The 21,918-nt window shown below is 35.4% G+C and overlaps 1 protein-coding gene across 3 annotated transcripts in view; it reads right to left on the reverse strand.

Moving 5' to 3' along the window:
- KIFAP3 (kinesin associated protein 3) overlaps nucleotides 1-4,110 on the reverse strand; it is a 146,877-nt gene extending 142,767 nt beyond the window's left edge. For all 3 annotated transcript variants that reach the window (XM_005539956.5, XM_065523512.2, XM_045392570.3), the window contains exon 1: nucleotides 3,839-4,110. In XM_005539956.5, the coding sequence (XP_005540013.1) occupies nucleotides 3,839-3,870 (32 nt within the window). In that variant the 5' untranslated portion in view covers nucleotides 3,871-4,110. The remainder of the gene's footprint in view (nucleotides 1-3,838) is intronic.
- Nucleotides 4,111-21,918: the final 17,808 nt, after the last annotated feature.

Raw genomic sequence — 21,918 nt, forward strand, 5'->3', positions numbered from 1 at the left:
GTCACATATAAAAGAATGAAGATGGACCCTTACCATACACCATAGACAAAAACTAACTCAAGATGGATCAAAGATATTAAATTTAAGAGCTAAAACTGTAAAACTCTTAGAAGAAAACAGAAGGACAAACCTTCATGACCTTGGATTTAGCAGTGGTTTCTTAAATAATGATGCCAAAAGTCATGAGCAACAAAAGAATAAATTAGACTTCACCAAAATTAAAAATGTTTGCATATGAAAGTTTTACATACCAAGAAAGTGTGAAGAAAACCCACAGAATGGGACAAAGTATCTGTAAATCATGTATCTGACAAGGTTCTATTATAAAGAACTCCTTTTCCCAAAGAAGAAAGACAAATGGCCAAGAAGCACATGAAAAGCTCAATGTCATTAGCAATTAGGGAAAGGCAAATCAATTCCAAAGTAAGATACCATTTGATATCCACTAGTACAGTAATAATTATAGAACAGAAAATAACAAGTGTTAGTGAGGATATGCAAAAACTGGAATTCTTATACATTGCTGGTGGGAATGTAAAATGGTGCAGTCACTAGGGAAGACATTTTAGTGGTTCCTCAATGAATTAAACATAGAATTACCATATGCTCTAGCAATTCCAGGCCTAGGTATACACCAGAAGATAGAAAACAGGTGTTCAAACAAAAACTTGTACAGTAAAGTTCACAACAGCTTTATTCCCAATAGCCAATAGGTAGAAACAACCCAAACGTCCATCACCAGATGAGTAATAAATAAACAAAATGTGGTATATCCATAAAATGGAATACTGAATTAGTCAATTTTATGTTGCTATAACAGATTACCTGAGACTAGGTAATTTATAAGGAAAAGGGGTTTATTTAGCTTACAGTTCTGCAGGCTGGGAAGTTCAAGGGCATGACCCTGGCTTCTAGTGAGGGCTTTGTGCTTCATTATAACACAGTGGACAAAATCAAAGAGGAAGAGAGAAGAGAGAATACCCGAGGGTCTTCCTGGCTTTATAACAACCAACTCTAGAGGGAACTAATCCACTCCCAAGAGAACTAATCCAGTCTCACTAGAGCAAGAATTCACTCACTCCGGCAAGAACATCACCAAGCCATTCATGAGGGATCCACCCCAAAAACTGAAACACCTCCCAGGCTCCAACTCCCAACACTGCCACACTGGGGGACCAAGTTCTAACATGAGTGTTGGTGGAAACAAACTATATCCAAACCACAGCAAATATTATGCAACTATATAAAGGAATGAAGTACTGATACATGCTACAACATAGATGGACCTTGATATACTATGTGAGAAAAGCTTGACACAAAAGCCCACATACTTTTTTTCATATAGCATGTATAAATACAATAAATATCAGTATGTTTTAAAGTCTGTATTACTTGCTAGAGTGTAAATGCCATGAAGGCAGGGAATATACTTGTTTAATTTGCCAAATATGTTTTATCACTTGGCTCAATGACTTTTACATAGTAGAATCTCAACTATTGAATGAATGAACAAATGTTGTTCACTTTTAATATACTTCAGTAGTTCCCCAATGCACTCATAATAAACTCTCAACTCTTTACTAAAGCTCATAAGCCCCATATGATTTGGCCCACATTTCTTTCTAGTCTTACTCTGACTTTACTTAATAATCTATGTTTCAGGCACCTTGCTGAGTGCTGGGGACACAATGGGAAGTAAGATAGACATAGCACCTTACCTTTATGAAGTTTATAAACCGGAAGGAAATATAAAGTAGTAAGATTAGAGAAAAACAAGGTATTAAGTATCATGAGACCCTAACAGGTATACCTGACCTGGATTGTGAGGGGGGAAAGGGAAGTTCAGGAAAGCCTTCTGGAAAAAGTAGTATTTATATCAAAACACGAAAGATGAGGAATTAGCTGGGCAAAGAACAGGACAAGTTCCAGAAAAAGGGAAGGGCATGTAAGAATCAAACACCAAAACACATAGGGATCCAAAAAAAATTATTTTTGTAAGACCAGAATATGGAATTATTCAGGTAGGAAGGGATGGAAAATATACTGCTATCTGCTGTCTTGTGAAAAACAAAATATAAAAGTAAAAATATTGTTAAAGAATATATGTAATCATGGTCAAAAAACAATAATTAAAATGGAAGGTTCTATTGGACATCATAAATATTTTCCATCAGGCCTGTATGAATACATGTCTCCTATATATTTCTAGTCTGAAAGCAGACGATTCAAACTTTTTCTTATTTATAGTAAAAATTAGATGAAATTGAGAAAAGCATTTTTCAACCATTCCAGATTCTAATCTCATTTTACTTCAAACATTTCATTGACTGGTTCAGTTTTAATTTTGGAACTCTAGATAGTATGTGTTTAAAAGCAAACAATGCGTTGAGAATTATAAGTCACAGTATGCCTGAGTGTCCATACTAGTACCATAATGTTAAGAATAACTACCTCTGACACAAATATATTACATGAAAATCAGCTAATGGTATAACAGCGGCTCTTTGTTCCAGAACAATTTTGAATTTAAAGTTAAAAGACAATTTATTTTCTTGTGTCACAAAATTTTTAACAAAGGTATTTTAAAAACCAACGTTAAGTAAAATTCAGTGAGGAAATAAACACTGATGTAAGCTTATATATTCATTTAAAAATTTTTACTTATAAAGTCCGGCTATTTGCCAGTTTCAGATATATTTATATAAAATGATAAAGACAGGCAATACATGCCTGTCTTGCAAGGACAATATAGTTGATTATTTATTAAAAAATTGTTTGAATCCCTTTTATGAGTCTACTAACACTTGGAAGATCTTTCTGTGATGATGAGAGCTCAGCCAAGCCAGAATAAAAATATTCAGTACAAGTGAATTATGACTTCAAATAATACCACCACCTTACATTCATGTTTCATTTTTTAAAAGTATTTTCATCTTTCGTCCTCGTATCTCTCAGAAGTTAATACCTGTCCCATTTTCAGATGAGGAAACTGTGCCCAAAGGAAGGAATACATGTGACTTTTCCAGGGTATTTACTGAATCAGTACTGAATTAAAATTTTTTTCTATTGGATCACTGCTTACTCTTGGTCCAGTGGGAGGTATCTTTTTTTTTTCAATCAGGAATGATCTGAGTATTTGCCAGCAGCCAAATAATCCCAACAGACTACAATTTTTTGAGTAATTGATACTATAAATATTTAAAAGAAATGATGGTCTATTTTATTGTCATCAAGCTTCTGAACAAACCTCTTGATAATTACGAAATGTCCTACAAAAATTATGTTGAATATATGGCAGTCAAATGGATGACATGGATGAGGAAAGCAGAAAGAGACTAGAAATCAACATCTCAATCCAGCCTTCCAAAAGGTAGAATCCACGACTTCCTTCTCCTTCATCATTTCAAAACCCCATGGCAGTGAACCCCAAACTGAGGCCCGAGGGCGGATGCACCAGATTTCATTCCCAGGCTCTCATGGGCTTTATCTATTATGGGAAAATGGAGAGTCTGGGAAGAGGGGGAAAAAAAACAAAGACAGACGCGGTTTACCTTGCCCTACACCTCCCTCTCCTCCTGGAATAAGGTGATGCAGCGAAGAAGCCATCTTTCAATGCTGTCAGGGCTCCGCCAAGTCAGATCAGAGGACCTTGAAACCCCCCAGAACTCTCTCCTTTTTTTCCCCGCTTCACCTTTTCCCTCTCCTTTCGGTGACTTCTCTCCCTGCTTCCCATCCCCTCTTCTAAACTAGCGTTGCCCAGTGACATCTCACAGCCAACCCAAGACCATCTTCAGGGCCCTGGCAAGGAGGGTAGGACAGAGCTTTGGGGAGTCGTCACCTTTTGAGGTATCTGGCGTCCTCCCCTTGCATGGCGGCAGCGGTAGCGGCGTGGGGAGGATGGGGTGTCTGAGAGGCAGGCGCGGCTATTTCCGGGGACGGTGACCAAAGTACCCTCACACCCAGAGGTGATGACAGTCCTGAGGCCTGCAAGGCGGGGCAGCAGCGGCGCTTTGGTTACCACGGTGAAGCCTCCAGCTCCTCCCACAGCTTCTGGGCCCCAAAACACTGGAGCGGCCCAGACCCGCCCAGAGTCGCCTATGCCGGGCCGTCAGGACGCATGCGCTTGCTCTGCACCATTTATATGCGCAGGCTCAGTCTGAGGCGCTGGCCTCCGAGTTTGACGCACCGGGGAGCGGAGCAGGGAAGTTTTGGTGCACATTTGAGCGTCCGTGAATAAGGAGTGGCTCCGTAGTCACCGCCCCCTTGAGGATGGGAATAGAAAGGGCTGTCAGGTCAGCTTGAAAGGACGGAGGGGAATCCGAGAACCTGTTATCCAATGCTACAGAGCAGTCCAGTCCTAGCTAATAAGGGAGGTTTCTATTTGGCGGCCTGGATTGCACTGACGGCACTTACAAGCTCTAATTTGTGGAGATAATCTGACCCGTGTACAAAATGGATATAATTAATATCTACCTTGAAGGTGGCAAGTCTGTCACTTTGATGTCTTAGATCTAGAATACACCTCTCCCCAACCAAAACAAACAAACAACAACAACAACAAACAGTTCCTGAAATTCCAACTCCACCAATTATCCCTAACTCAAGGTATGTTTAGAATTGCTTCTTCTGAGGCAGGCAATTGTGAGCAGTGCAGGGCATAGGAAAGAAGGATTCTTTTATAACTGAATGTTCTCTGGTTTAAGATCTATTCCCATGAGTTCAGCTATTACGTCTATGCAAATGATTTAGGTTCATTTATTTGATAAATGTGAATTGAGGGCTGGCTGTGTGCCAAACACCAAACCAAGTTCTAGGGATGCAAAGAAAGCATCTCCACTCCCCCTCCTCACCTATAATCTTGTCACTTATTCACTGTCTTCTAGTCCTGTTTTCTCAATTGCCTCGAGACGTGCATGTAGTTGCTCTGCTGCTTTTTTCAAATGCAGTACGTTGATGCAATTATTGATTATCCGTTATGTGTAAAACACCATGTTAAGGCACTGCATGGTATATTAAATATAGAAATACAGTCCTTACCCAACAAAATATATTTTTATCTTCCCACCCATTCACACCAGCTACAACACTATTTCTGTAGATGTTATAGTCATTCTTTATTCTGCCAGGGAAGAAAATTTGAAGCTAATTTTAATTCCTTCCTCTGTATCATGCCCTCTTACTAAAGTGTTACAAAATTCTATCTTTTCTTCCTTCAAGATATTCAGGTAGTCCAGTTTTTTTCTCCATTCTTACTTCTACCAATAGTCTAACCACTTTATACCTAGAGTACTGCAAGTCCTTCCTCACTGGACTTCCTATTGTTTGTTTTTCTAAATATTAATTCTGCAAAATGATGTAAAATTTTACAAATTATCATTTATGACAACTTTAACGGTAATATAGCAGGCTAGATTACTTTAAAACCTTCACAATACCTAAAATTGAAAGACAAAAATATACATTAAAATGCATAGATAATATAAGAAGGATTTTTGGAATGTAAGTCATCTCCTTGAGCTCAGAGAATTTATTTTGTTCACTTTTGTATTCAGCCTATAGTTGTCACTGAATAAATATTTGGTGTTGAAAAAACGCAAACCTGAGCTTGAAAAAATGCAAATCTGAGCTTGAAAAAAACAACAGCAACAACAAAAGCCTAGAGAAAATGCCCAGAGGCCAGAAGGAAAAGAGATGGCTGGAAATGGAAACCAGAGCAATAAATAGATAACTGAAACTGGGACTGAACTAGATAAGCTGTCTGTCTATGGCAGGAAAAGTACAAGATGAGTCTGGAACATTTTATGCTTGACAGTAAGGACATAGAAAAAGACTAATAAGATTATGTAAAAAGGACACTGGTGAATTTGAGGCAATTTGGGTATCAAATGGAATTACTGGGATTGATTTAACACATTAAATAAATAAAAAAATGAAATCCATAATGATACTCAACAACATAGAAAAACATGGAAAAAAGAACCCTGCTTCCATTGGAGGCAACTACTACATCAGATCTTCACTCTGAAAACTGGTAATTAAAAGAAAGAAACACTTAATCTAATTCTTTTGGAAATAAACCGGATTTCACCTCCTTTTGACAAGGAAAAGCTCTTCTTAACAGAAAAATACCTGGTAGGAATGGAGAAAAATAATGATAGTTACTGTTTTGCAAGCCCCAATAAACAATGGATTCAAATAAGCCCTATTAATTTACTTTAAAATAATTTAAAGTGAGGCAAAGTTTTACCCCACATATTTCTTGATAATTCTAAAGGGAAAGAAATGTTACTTTACAATGAGGAGATCTGGCTGTCAGCATTTTAAACAGACAAGCAAATAGCACCATCAGTGACAGGCGAAGCCAGCTGCACATCTGGGTTGGATGGGGACTTGGAGAACTTTTCTGTCTAGCTAGAGGATTGTAAATGCACCAATCAGCACTCTGTGTCTAGCTAAAGGATTGTAAACGCACCAATCAGCACTCTGTAAAAATACACCAATCAGCGCTCTGTGTCTAGCTAAGGGATTGTAAATGCACCAATCAGCACTCTGTAAAATGGACCAATCAGCAGGACGTGGGTGGGGCCAAATAAGCAACTAAAACCTGGCCAGCAGAGCCAGCAGCGGCAACCTGCCTGGGTCTGCTTCCATGCTGTGGAAGCTTTGTTCTTTCGCTCTTCACAATAAATCTTGCTGCTGCTCACTCTTTGGGTCTGCACCACCTTTAAAGAGCTGTAACACTTGCCGCGAAGGTCCACGGCTTCACTCCTGAAGTCAGCAGGACCACAAACCCACTGGAAGGCAGAAACTCTGGACACATCTGAACATCTGAAGGAACAAACTCTGGACACACCATCTTTAAGAGCTGTAACACTCACCGCGAAGGTCCAGAGCAATTATACTCCTAGTTCTATACTTCAATATTTCTTCCAATATCATTGGAGAAATATTGAACTAGTAGAAAATGAAAAATGGAAAAACAATAATGAAATACTTTTGCAGGAGAATGAATGAATACATTTGAAATATTCACACAATACAATAATATGCAGCAGAGAAAGTTGATGAACTTGAACTTTACATATGTCATTGCTGAATATTAGAAAAATGATACTGAGTGAAAAATTGTAGAATATTAAATACAGCATGATGCTTTATTTAAATTGTACCATAATTTATATACACTAAAATGCATTCTTCTTGGCCTACAGTTCTCTAAGTTTTGACAAACTCGTAAGTCATATAATTACCCACATAATCAAAATATAGAGCAGTTCTGTCATCCTCCAAAATTCCCTTGTATTCCTCTGGAGTTGTCTTATCCCCACAACCCCAGGCTCTGGTAAATACTGATCTGTTTTCTGTTCCTATAATTTTACCTTTTCCAGAATGTCATCTAAATGTAATCATAGGAGCTGTAACCTTTTGAATCTAGTTTCTTTCATTTAGCGCAATGCATTTGAAGACAATCTATGTTGTTTTTCAGTCCTTTTTTTTTTTTTTTTTATTGTTAGGTACTATGCCATGGTATGACTGTACCACAGTTTATTCATTCGCTAGTAGAAAGACATTTGAGTTGCTTCTAGCTTTTAGCAACTATGAGTAAAGCTACTAAAAAAATTTACATACAGATTTTTGTGTTAATTAGTTTTCTTTACTCCTGTTCAATTATCTAAGAATACATTTACTTAGTTGTATGGTAAATATATGAATGACTCTGTACAAAACCGCCAAACTGTTTTCCAAAGCGACTGCCGTTCTGCATTTCTACCAACAATGTATGAGTTCAGATTTAGCCAAATCCTTTCCAGCACATGGTATTTTGGAGTTTTTTAATTTGTCTGTTTACTCTCATCATTCTAATAAGTGTGCAGGGCTATCTCACTTGATTTTAATTGCATTTCCCTGATTATTAATGGTATGAACATATTTTCACATGTTTAATTACCATTTCTATACCATTTTTGAATTCTTTTCAAATTTTTTGTCATTTTTAATTTATATTTTTGCCAGACTGATAAACTGAGCACAGAGATATCAACAAATAAGTAGATAAAGATAGGACAAATTACTAATATCTGAAATGAAAGAAGGGACATCATTCAGATTCTACTGGTATAAAAATGATAATTTGAAAATTATGAACTTTATACTAATAAATTTAATGACTTAAATGAAATAAGCCAATACCTTGAATGATATTTATTGAGATGGTGACAAGACAATAGCAAAGACTTGGAACCAACCCAACTGGATTAAGAAAATATGGCACATATACACCATGGGATACTATGCAGCCATAAAAAAGAATGAGTTTGTGTCCTTTGTAGGGACATGGATGCAACTGGAAACCATCATTCTCAGCAAACTATCGCAAGAACAGAAAACCAAACACTGCATGTTCTCACTCATAGGTGGGAATTGAAGAATGAGAACACTTGGACACAGGAAGGGGAACATCATGCATCACGGCCTGTTGTGGGGTGGGGGGAGGGGGAGAGATAGCATTAGGAGATATACCTGATACAAATGACGAGTTAATGGATGCAGCACACCAACATGGCACATGTATAGATATGTAACAAACCTGCACATTGTGCACATGTACCCTAGAACTTAAAGTATAATAAAAAAGAAAAAAAAAGATGGTGATACGAACAAAGATAAAATGTTAAAGCTCTTTATCTCTTAAAGAAATAGAATACCTAATAACAATATTTTCCACAAAATACACTTTGGACACAAATAGCTTCACTTATGCATTCTACCAAGCAAGTAATGAAGATAATGTCAATTTACATACTTTCTGAAAATATAAAATGAAAGCATATCTCCCAACTAATCTTAAAAGGTCAACATTATCCTGATACCAAAATTAGAAACTGATATTACAAAATAAGAGCTACAAATATCCTTAGTGAACATATATGCAAAATATTTAACAAAATACTAGCAAATCAAACCAGCAATACATGAAAAGAATGCTATGACCAAATGGGGTTTATCCCAGGAATGCAAGGTTGGTTTAACACATGAAAATCCAATAATTAATTTGCCATATTGCTATATAGTTTGCATACTTGACCCACCAAACCTTATGTTAAAGTTTGATCTCCAATGTTGGAGACAAGGCCTAATGGGAGATGTTTGGGTGATGCAGGCAGATCCCTCATGGATGACTTTGTACTGTCCTTGTGGTAATTAGTGAGTTATTGCTCTATTAGTTCCTGTGAGAGCTGGTTGATAAAAAGAACCTAGCATTGCCCCCACCTCTTGCCTCCTATCTTGCCATGTGATCACTGCACATGCTGGCTCCCTTTCCCCTTCTACCTTGAATGGAAGCAGCCTGAAGCCCTCACCAGAAGCAGATACTAGCACCATACTTCTTGTACAGCCTGAAGAACAATGAGCCAAATAAACTTTTCTTTATAAATTACATAATCTCAGGTATTCCTTTATAGCAACACATATGAACAAAGACACATATTAACAATGTAAAGGTAAAAAATCATATGGTCATCTCAACAGAAGCAGAAAATTAATATGATGGAATTCATGATTTTAAAAAACTATTAGCAATCTAAGAATAGAAAGTGACTTCTTCACCCTAATAAAGCATACTTATACGGGTTTACTTCTGGGTTCTCTATTATGTTTCATTGGTCTACATGTCTTTTTTATGCCAGTATAAGACTGTTTTAATTACCATAGCTTTGTAATATATATTGAAATCAGGAAATGTAATGCCCCAATTTTTCTTCTTCTTTCTCAAGATCATTTTGGCTTTTTGGAGTTCTTTGTGGAGTTCCATATGGACTTCAGGGTTTTTAAAAAATATTTCTGTAAAAAGAATGCCAATGTATTTTGATAAAGATAGCATTGAATGTGTAAATTGCTTTGTCAAGTATGGATTTTTTTAAACAATATGAAGTCTTTCAATCTAAAAACAAGGGATGTCTTTCCATTTATTTGAACAGTTTTGGTAGATTTATCCCTAGGTATTTATTGTTTCAGGTGATATTATCAGTAGTGTTTGAAAAACCATATAGGTTGGAAAGGAAAAGTAAAACTATTTTGATTTACAGATAAAAAGCTACTAGAACTAAGAATTAGTAATATCATAGAATACAAAGTTATTACAAAAATCAGTTGCATTGACTCATACTAGCAATGAATAATTGAAAAATAAAATTTATAAATACCATTGATAATATCACCAGACAGCGATAAATACATAGGGATAAATCTACCAAAATTTGTTCAAGACCTGTGCACTGAAAACCATGAAACAGCACTAACAGAAATTAAAGATGCCCTAGGAAAGTGTAAGAGTGTGTCATGTCTATAGATTGAATGATTCAATATTGTTAGAACATCAATTTTCCTCAAATTTATAGATTCTATATAATTTCAATCAAATAGTGGCAATATTTTTGTTTACAAATTGACAGGCTGATTATTTTATATGAAAATGCAAAGGACCTCTAATAATTTACACAATTTTGAAGAACAAATTTGAAGGACGTCATGATTAAAAGACCTACTATAACTTTATTAGTCAATTCAATGTGTATTGGCATAAGGACATACACATACATAGATTAATAGAAGATAATAAAAAATAAAGAATAGAAAGAGAATGACTCAATTATGGTTCAGTTAACTTTTCAGATAATTTCTTAAAACTTTTTTAAATTCACAGAAAGTTGCAAAAACGGTACAGAGATATCTAGGTACCTTCACCTAGTTTCACCCAGTAGTTACATCTTCCATAAGTGTATTGTAATCAGAAACCCAAAAACTGGTATCAGTACAATGTAGGTATATAATTCCATTTTGTCACATGTATAAACTCCTATAACCACTACCTCAATCAGTATCTAGAATTATTCCATCACCACAAACATCTACTGAAATCTACATTTCACTGGATTGAATGAAGTGTAGAAACTGCATCTCCCTTTAAGTCAGTTTACTCTCTTCCATTTTTAATAAAATTATCTTTAAAATTTCCTTTACATACATTTAGAACTATATCAGTGCTATCATTTTGCTTTAATCATAAAACAATTTAGAAAACTTAAGAGAAGGAAGGTCTATCACCAAAATTTAAAACTTCCCTTTGAAAGACACCATTAAGAAATGAAATGGTAAGTCACAGACTGAAAGTATTTGCTGTAAATCCATACGACAAAATAATTGTATTCATGATATAAAGAGAACTATCACAAGCCAACAAAATATCTAAACAACCTAGCTAAAAGTGAGCAATTGATTCACAAAAATGTCATAAAAGGAGATAGCATGGCTAGCTAATAAGCACATGATGACTCAACTTCATTAGTCATCATGGAAACAGAAATTTAACCACAGTGAAATACACTATTACACACCTGTATTAGTTTTCTGTTGCTGCAACAAAAAATGGCAACAAACTTAGTGGCTTAAAACACAAATTTATTATATTACAGTTCTGTAGATCAGAAGTCTGCAATGAATCTCACTGAGTTAAAATCAAGATACTAAGAGGGATTTATTTTTTCTGGATGCTCTAGAAGAGAATCAGTTTCCTTGCCATTTTCAGCTGTTACAGGCCATCCACATTCCTTCACCGATGGCCTCTTTCCTCCATCTTCAAAGCCAGCAGCAGTGGCCCAAGTCCTTTTCATTATTGCCATCTCACAGGTCCTTCTTCTCTTATCACATCTCTCTGTGACCACAGTCAGGAAAGGTTTTCCACTTTTAGGGATGCATGTGGACCCCACTGGAGAATTCAGGATAATCTCCACATGTTAAAGTAGGTCCTTAACTTTAATCACATCTATCAAGTTCCTTTGCCATGTAGATAATATATTTACAATTTCCAGAGATGGGATGTGAGCACTTTCTTGGGTGGGGGGAGGGAGAGGGGACGGTGAGAGGGATGGGAGCATTATTTTACCTGCCACAATACCTACTACCATAATGATTAATATTAAATTGTGGTGGTAAGAATGTGGAGCTACCGAAGTTCTAATACTTGTGAGAATGCAAAATGGTACAACCTTTTGGAAGACAGTTTTATAGTTTCTTCAACAGTTAAGTGCGTATTTACAATACAACCAGCAATTCCACTCCTATGTATCTACCCAAGAAAAGTGAAAACATATGTCCACAACAATTGCTTGCAAATGTTCATGGTAGCTTTATTAATAATGACAGAAAACTTGAAACAATCCAAATGTCTAACATGTCAATTGATACAAATTGTGGGATATTCACACAATGGATACTACTTAGCATTAAGAAAAACCAAAACTATTGATATATGCAACATGAATAAATCTTAAAACTCATTATGATGAAAGAACCATATAGTTTGATTCCATTTATAAGAAATTCTTGAATAGAAAAAAAAAAACCCTGATCTACTATGACAGAAAGCAGATAACTGGTTGCCTTGTGCTAGTGATAGTGGGTGGATAGACTGCAGCTAGGCTGGAGGAAACTTTAGGGTAATGGTTACCCATGTGAATACAATTATTAAAACTCATCAAGATGTATACTTGCATTCATTTTATTGCATGTAAATTTTTAAAATTGTGTATCAAAATAAATTATACATCTACTTTGTTGTATATAAATTATTTCTCAGTGTGATTTTTTTAAAAGATACAATGAGCAAGGAAAAAAGTAGTAAGCCAAATGGGTGGATTAAACAGCATATTAAACAGTTGGCTGGGCACGGTGGTTTACACCTGTAATCCCAGCACTTTGGGGGCCAAGGTGGGAGGATCACTTGAGGTCAGGAGTTCGAAACTAGTCTAGCCAACATAGTGAAACCCCCATCTCTACTAAAAATACAAAAATTAGCCAGGCATGGTGGCGCATGCCTGTAATCCCAGCTACTTGGGAGGCTGAGGCACAAGAATCGCCTGAACCCAGGAGGCAGAGGTTGCGGTGAGCTGAGATCATGCTGCTGCACTCCAGCCTGGGCAACAGAGTGAGCCTCTGTCTCAAAAAATAAATAAATAAATAAATAAAATAAAATAAACACAGTTGAAGAGAAAATTTGTAAATAATAAGAGGAAATAATGCAACACAGTGTGATAGAGAAAACTAGCTCTTAAAAAAGAGGTTAAGAAATGGGAAGGATAACATGTAAGGATCCATATGCTTTTAATATGACTGCTGGAAAAAAAGAATAGAGAGACTAGAGACAAGCCAATATTTAAGACTGGAAAACATCCTGAGTTAATCAAAGACATGAACCCCAAGCAGGATAAATAAAAGAAATTCATTACCGAAATTAGAGAATTCCAGAGATAGAGATCCCAGAAGCCATCATCAGTTAGTAATTTTGTGTGTGTTAATTTTGCATTTCTATTTTGTTCTCATCTCCCAAATGGATTATAAATTGCCGAGTGAATAAACCAATCTTATTCAGCACTTGGAATCCCATTCTTGTATGGTGTAGTGTCTAAGAACCTGAATTCTTCTGAGGTAAGAACTTGATTACTGTGCCTGTTCTACCACTTACTTACTTTTGACCTTGGGCAAGTTAAACTCTGTAAGTTTCAATTTTCTCATCTATAAAATAAGGGTAATAGTCTTTATATCCTAGAGTTATTGTAATGTTAAATGAGATAGTATACCCAAATTTATACCAGTGTATTTATTACATTAAGGGGAGTAATTGATATTAGCTGAATCAGGTGTTTGCAAACTTAATTTATTACCTACCTACCATTTATTAATTACCACCTACCATTTATTAATCATATGACTACCCACCCACTTATCCCTTATTAATTATATGACTCTGGACAAGTCACTTAAGCACTCTGTGTGTACTTCATTTAGAAAAATTGGGGTAAATACCCATATTGCCAAAGATTATTGCAAGGATACAAAGAGTTGATATTTTGTTAGAATCTTATAAATTTTAAAGTTACATGAAAACGATGATGTTATTATTATTTCAACTTTATTCTTAAATTTGTTAACTGTATTTTGAATACTAACCACAGTGGGGTGTTTAGAAATACTGAGAAAAGTTATTGCTGCCTCACAATTTTATACTTTGCCAGGAGAGAAAGAGTACAAAGATGCCTAACACCAATGACAGAATCATTTAAATGCAAATAATATGCCCATTGATACACCAATATGCTAAAGATGGTTTCTGAGGGCTTTAGAGATACAGGAGTCAGTCTGGGTTGCATTGGGAAGCCTTTTGTTAATACCACAGTTTGTTCCATCAAGCAAAAGTCTTTTTCCTAGAAGCCTTTTTGTAAGCCTCAGATGCAGTAAAGTGCCTTCTCTGTTCACTGTATATACTCTATTTTATGGGCATTATTTGTTTATACCTCTATGCTCTCCAATAAGAGGAATTAAAAAGGCATAAAATCATGGATTTCCAATCACAGTGCATGGCACATGGTACTAAATAAATGGCAACTGCTGCTATATCAAATACAGTTATTGCCTTCAAGGAGCACATGAACTAGTCACTAGGTATATAAACAATTATTGACTATATTAATGCTTTCATAATAGCAGCATGACATGAGTAGGATGTTGGCACAAAAGGGAATAATCCACTTATCTTGGAGGATAGAGACTCAGAGTAGGACTCACAAAGGCTGAATAAAATTTTGCTTAGCAGAGAGCAATAACATGGATATTATAGGGAAAGGCAATAGTACATACAGGGACACAAAATCATGAAATATCATGGTACAGTTAGGTACCTGTATGTAGTTTGAGACAGAATTAGGTTTGGGTGGAACAGCATGAAAAATAAGTTGGGAAAAGACAGCAGGGGCAAGATCATGGAGAACCTGGTATACGAGAACATGGTATTTGAATATTTCCTGCAGACATGAGGACCCATTGAAGAATTTTAATATAAAAAAAGTCATATGCTGAGATTTATTACTTTCAGCAACATTCATTGCTCTATATTTTATCTACACAGCAACAAAAAGCAGAGGGGTAAGAATTACATTTTAAAAATACTCCAAATATGTTGTTTATAAATTTCAATCCTGATTTGCTCCAACAGTACATAGAAAATCTTTCTTACCTTGTGATTGCCTTTGGGATGCCATCAAATGGCCAGTGGGGCCCAAGGAGCCCATATCCACTGGCTATTAATGCCATTTTCTGCCACCTTTCTAATTAGTTTGAGCTCATGTAGCACATCTTAATTCAAAGGAGATTTCAGTTAAAAGGACCCTTTAAAATAATTCTCTTCCTGGTGGTGGTAACCACTGTTTCAACTAGTATGACATAAGACAATAACTATGACATCATTGGGTTGCTCCTAGGATCAGGAGTGGGGCGTGGCCCGCTAGGATAATGAATAATGAATTCCTGTGCTTTTTTTCTTTCACCAGATTCTCTTATAGTCTGTATAACACTTTGAGAAAATAGTCATGCAAACTGATGAACCTTAAAGACATACAGTCAAATGAATGTGTTATTCAGTATGAATAATAGAGGTGTATTTAGTCACTTACACCCATATGTGCACACGCACACATCTATATTTGTGAATTTGTATACGTAGATTTATACATATATGTTCAAGTGGAAGTTCCTTGCAGGAGAGCATAGCTACCATTATGCTTTCCTGTGTATTCCTGTGCAGAGATGTACACAGCATGGTGAGGAAGGACTATCATCTGAGTGCATCCAGCCATATCAGCTGTATTTATTAATTTAAACAAAATTTATGAGCAGGTATTGCTTTAGATTTGGGTATGGAAAAATGAATAGACACAATTTTTGACTTGAATAGTTGTACCCAGATTCAGTGGGGATACACACAAAGTGAACAGATAAGTGAAATTTAAAGTCATATATTCTGTGGTAGAGCTATGATGTATCTCTATAGAAATCAAGGAGATGAGATGACTGTGGAATTGTTAGATACTTAATGCCGATTAGCAACAAGGCACTCTCCTAACTACTGATGCTATAAGAAGCATAAGATACAGATCTTATCCTACAGGAGTTACAAATCTAAGAATAGGCAATCAGGGAGCATGTAATTGACATCTCAGCCATATTTCCCACACACAGCTAATCCCTAGTCAAGTTTATTTTGTTCCCAATTTTCAACTGTTCTTATCTATTAATTTTGTTCTTATAAAGAAGATGGCATTTCATCTCTTTTCAATTTATAAACTCACAACTCATAAACTCACAGTGATAGACATTTCATTTGAGTTACAGATATGAAGGGGATCAGATCTCTCATTCAATACACATGTTTGGTGCATATTATGCATTTCAGGCACAATTTAGGGCTAAAGTAGTACCCCCAAAGATCATCTGACAGGATGGAATAAATTCAGGCAATGGCTTTATATAAGCATCCAGGGTTTCCTGCACAATCTTAGGAGCTCCTTCTTCACCTCTTTAAGAAAAGGTATTACCATAACAAAAGTGTTTGTGACATATCCTCAGAACCAGAGCTGCCAGTTCATTCCAGATTAGTTCCTGGTAACCGCTAACTGGCAATAATAACTTTGAAGTTGGATACAAAATATGAATCTATGCTTCCAGGGTTGAAATATATTTTGTTTCAATGGGTGACATAATTTCAGCTTTTTAAGTATGGGGCCAAAATTAAATCACATTATTTTAAAAATTTGACTTTAAAAATTTTACCTTTTGTGTTCTTTTTCTTCCCTCCCTCCCTCCCTCCTTCCCTTTTCCCTTTCCTTCCTTCCTTCCTTCCTTCCTTCCTTCCTTCCTTCCTTCCTTCCTTCCTTCTTTCCTTTCCTTCCAATAGCACATGTGTTATAGAAATAACTGCATATTGGAAATAGAATTGTTGGCAACTTTGGAAATTTTCTCCCAAACCCATGTCTCTTAAATATTGTCATCACTATATCAGGAAAGGAAGTAGATATATATCAAGGATCATGAGAAATGGTGGAAATAAATCAGAATCTTTCCTTGTTTGTTAGAGACATTTAAAAGTCATTTTTAGTTCACACCTCATTACCTTGTTCAAACTGCCTATTTTATTTTAGTTTTAAAAGGGAGAGGTAGAAAATAAAATGCTGGTACTTGCAACTCAGTCCTCTTCCTGCCTATCCTTCTCATTGGTGTATGAATTTTTCTTTCCAAATGAGTCAGACATTTGAGAGGATGTCAACATTGCTCTGAATAAAATATGCTAGTATACTATCAAAAAAACAAAACAAAGTAAACAAAATACTGCTTGTCCTCATCACATTTGAAGACATTTATTGACATTAGTTCTCTTCAGGGTATGGTGATGTGTGTTTCTCTTTAAATGGTCTCTTGACTGAAACTTATCAAAGAATTTCCACCATAACCAAGTGGATATGCTGATGAAAATTATTTCTTATGAACTAAGGAAGCATTCACAGCATAAACATTTTTAGCAAAGTTGGTTTTATTTTACCTTATTAAAATATTCTCATGGATTCCAGAATACTTTTTGTTTTCAGACCTTGAGATATTGGGTTAGGATTGATTCCAAGGTGATTTTGCTGCCAGTTCATTTGCATTTATAATACCATAAAATTGAACAAATAAGAAAAGTCTGAACTAGGAAGTCAATTACAAACTAAAGGAACACATTCTATTCTATTTTGCTGGTCAATGTATTCAAAGCAAAGAAAAACAAAGCAGACTACAGAAAGTGCTCACTCAATAAGTTTTGAATGAACATTTATAGAGAAGAGAAATAATCAAATAAATGGAAATTTTCTGGTATTTTGTAATATAGCAGTAGGTCTGCATTTAAGTTGTTGCATGCAGGCCAATAGAGTGAAGATTATACAGAAATTGGGGCTTTTGCATTTTTTCTTTTAAATGATAGTATTCCTCATGGATATAGTAGTTAACAAGAGGAAAGATTGCATGGTGGCTTTCTATTTACTTCTACAATACTGTAGTATACATTTACTTTGTTTCTATTCTATTGGTTTCTGCTGGCTCAAGAATAATATGCTTTATTGCACTAACAAACTCTATATACTTGTATGGAGGAAAAGGGGAGAAATATTTTTTGATGGCATAGTATGGGATAGGCACTAACAGAAACAAAACTGTAAGAGGGAAAATTATCCATATTTTACTGATGAGAAAGCAGAGATAGTTTGTACAAGTTATCAGTGCTTAGTTTATTTTTTATAAAATTGTATTTTACTTTTACCTTTCTATTATAAAGTAAAACACTAATACAGAAAACCACACAAGTCAGATGCAAAGTTAGTGAATTTTTATAAGGCAAACACCCTAGTAACCAGATCAAGACATAGAACTGTATCAGCCACCCCAGAAGCACCTCCATGTGCCCCTCCCAATGTTAACCCCTTTCATCTCTTCAAAAGTAATCACTATCCTGACTTTGATACCAGTCACATCTCTGTTTTACTTTAGGTTAAAACCCATGTGTGTAGCTCTAGAAATTATAGTTTAATTTTGCTCCTTTAAAAAATCTTGATATGTCTGTTAAGTCTCTTTTAATTTAAATATTTCTCCTCTAGTCCTTTGTTTTCCTTAGAATAGATCTGTTTAAGAACCAACTCTATTTGACCCATAATGTTCCCAAATTCTGGATGTGCTGATTGCATGCTTATGATGGAATTTATTATATTTTTCTTGCAAATATGTGTTTTATGCTAATCATCAGCTGAATCCAACAGCTCAATTAGACTCATATATGATGATTTGAGTAATATAAGAAGTGGTGTATTATTTTCTCAGGCAACACGGAGTAACTGATGTTTACTTCTTTTTGGTGTCAGCAACCACTAATGGTCAAGGCCACCAGTATTTTTGCAATGTCTCTGTGGTCATTTTGGTTGTCTGAAGCTCATTCTCTAGTTTATTCCTTAGGAAGTACTCAGAGGAATAATATTTCTTGAGGTCTTTCATGTGGATAATAGTTGTCTGTGCTTTTTATATTTGAAGATCGCATTAACTGGTTATAAAATCCACAGCTCACATTTTCTTTACTTAAGTACCTTAAATATGCTACTCTATTTTTTTTCTGGCATAAAGTGTTGCTGTTTAAGAGTCTTGACAATTTAGTTTCCTTTCCCTTATAATCATATGTTTTTGTTTTTGTTTTTTGCCTAGAAGACCAAAGATTTTTTTTCACTCCTTAAAAAAGTTCAGTAATTTTACTAGAATATGTTTTAATGTCAGTTATTCTGCATGGATGATTCAGTTACATGGTGCATTCTTTCAATATATAGATTCACATCCTTTTTCTTATTTCAGGAAAATTTTCTTGAAATATAGCTTTTAGTATTCTGTTTTCTTGCTTGAGTTTTCATCACAGACAGAATTACTGATATGTTGGATTTTCTTTGCTTATCTTTAATATTTGTCATTTTCTCTTAAATTATTTTTAATTCTTCATTTCTTTATGATTTAATTTTTTTCTTCTTTTGACTTTCTGTTTTTAATAGTTTTTTGACATTTATTCATTCATGTTGTAATATAGGTTACATTTGTAAATGATTTTAAATTTCTAATTCTTTCTTGAGTTGTATCAGCTTATTTCTGAGTTTTCAATACCATTTCATATTGTGTATCATTTTATATAGTTTGGTTTCTTTTGAGATAATATTTTGCAGTTTTGATCTTTCTTTCTCTCTCTTTATGTCCTTCTGGTGTGATTTCATTGTGATTGTATGAGATTTGACCTTGATATACTTAACTGTTTATTTTTTATCAAATTACTTTTCCTGAATGTTTAGAAAATAGCAGCTTTTCTAACTTCACAGACCCTCCTCTTCTGCTGTTTGTGTTTAGTCTTTAAAAACATAGCATCTTGCTTTCTGAAATTCCCTAGCTTTGTTCCCCTTTGCCACTTTTATCTGTATTTTTTTTTCCTTTGAAAGAAGGAAAGAAAATATTGTCTATTACCTCTTTCCTGCTAAATTATGCTTCTAGTCTGAGGAGTTTCTCTTCAATATGGAGCCCTGTCCTGGAAAGAAACTCTGGTGGATCAGGTTTGAGAGCTCCTAGAGAATAAACTGCTGCAGAGCTGCTGCAAATTAGCAGATAATTAACACTCAGTGCAAATTTGTTGAGTGAACAAACTCTGCTCAGTTTCAGCCATTTTTCTCAGATTCACCTGTTGTACTTTCCAAGGATTATCTGTTGGATGTTTTTGGTTCTTTTGTTCTCAGGACCATCAAATGCCTTGTTACTTCCGCCTGATTTTTCCCACACAGATGCCAGTGACACACAAGTCTTGTGGTTGTTAGTAGTTTGTTTCTATCCATTTGTATTTTGAGGTTTGCATTGTATCCTGTTACACAGATTTGTTGGAATTTTGGTTTTGCTGTCTAGTTGCTTGCTCTTTTTAATGTGGTGATCTGGGAAGAAACAAGAAACTATGCTGCCACTGTCATCTTCCCAGGATACTACAACAGTTAATCTTTTTATAGATGAGAAACCTGAAGCCCAGGGAATTAAAGTTATTTGCCCAATATTCCACAGCTAGCAGGAGGCGATAATTGTAAGTAAAGCACCTTAATTAGTGTCTGTTGCAGAAAACTGATTAATGCACGCTCTTTCTCCTTCCTTCCCTCACTTTTCCCAGTCCTTCTTCCCTTCCTTACTTGCTTTCAATTCTCCTGCCCTTTCTCCAGAGCCCATATTTAAACCCAGTTATTTCTGACTTCAAAGCCTCTGCAAATTCATTAAATGTGCTATACTTCTACCCCATACTGTGAAATCACTGGGGTTTTTAATTCAACAGAACTATTGAAACAAAATTAGTTTCACTAAAACCTACACCCATCTTGCTCTAAGAACATTTTCTTCTTTGCTGTTAAGCTCATATACTTTTCTAATAAAATCCACAAATGTCAAATTCTTTGACACATGCCTCATCAAAACATGACATGTTAGAAATAAATTGATGCCCCTAGTTCAATGAATCCACTTATAGGCATTATATATAATCCTTTAATTGCCTTCTCTCTTTTTAAAAAACCTTCTATCACCACCCAGGAAACAATATTTGACAAAAAGTAAATGAAATCTGAACCTGAAAAAGCTTAACTTCACTTCTGAATTTAAAATCCACAGAATTTAAAGAGATTTTAAAGTTTGGGCAAAGTCAAATGCCCTGCTTTTGAAAAATCTTATAAAACTACTAGTTAACTGTTCAGCTTTGAGACACAAGTCCACAAAATCCGAAGCTCCATTAGTTAGGAAGCTTGGCTCCTGATAATACTTGATTGAAACTGATTCATTCAAAAGTTGAATGCACTTTGAAGGCTCCCAAATAATTTATACTGTATAACCTGTAACGCAGAAACTACAATTTACTAATTCTCCATAATCTTCTACAAAAGATTAATTAGAAATTAGATCTTAGGGAGCAGAGTTTTGCTTAAGGTATGAAATCGCCACACAAAACCTAAGGGATTCTATTTCCAGCCAATCCCTTTATAAAATCCTGTTCCAGCTTTTGACTCTGTAATGGATTGCCCAGGTTGGTGATATACCACACAGAAAATGCCATTTCCTTATTTCTTTCCCCCTTGACCTTCCTGCTCTAACTGTGCAGGCTTAGTTTATACTGTTTGAATTTACTTATTGTGGTTTGCATAAAATTATCCTTCACTCATCTACACGTAGTAGATAATGGTTATTTGCCTATAAATCTAACAGGTACTAAGTTTTATTTACCCTCCTGCACTGTGGGCATTCTCTGAACAAACGGGCAGTTGTTCTTGAAACATTTTCCATTTTTATGAGATTTGGAACTGTTAGAACTGTTTGGAACTGCTTGTTGCTTTGTGTGCTTTTTAGCAGCTTGAGGCTCCTTCTTTCACGGTGTTTACTCTGGAGCTGATGTGAACAGAGGATTTTGGAAATGATAGAGTGTTAATATCCTGGAGTGTGTCTTGGTACATGTAAAAG

The sequence above is a fragment of the Macaca fascicularis genome, chromosome 1, assembly GCF_037993035.2.
Source record: "Macaca fascicularis isolate 582-1 chromosome 1, T2T-MFA8v1.1".
Lineage (NCBI taxonomy): Eukaryota > Metazoa > Chordata > Mammalia > Primates > Cercopithecidae > Macaca > Macaca fascicularis.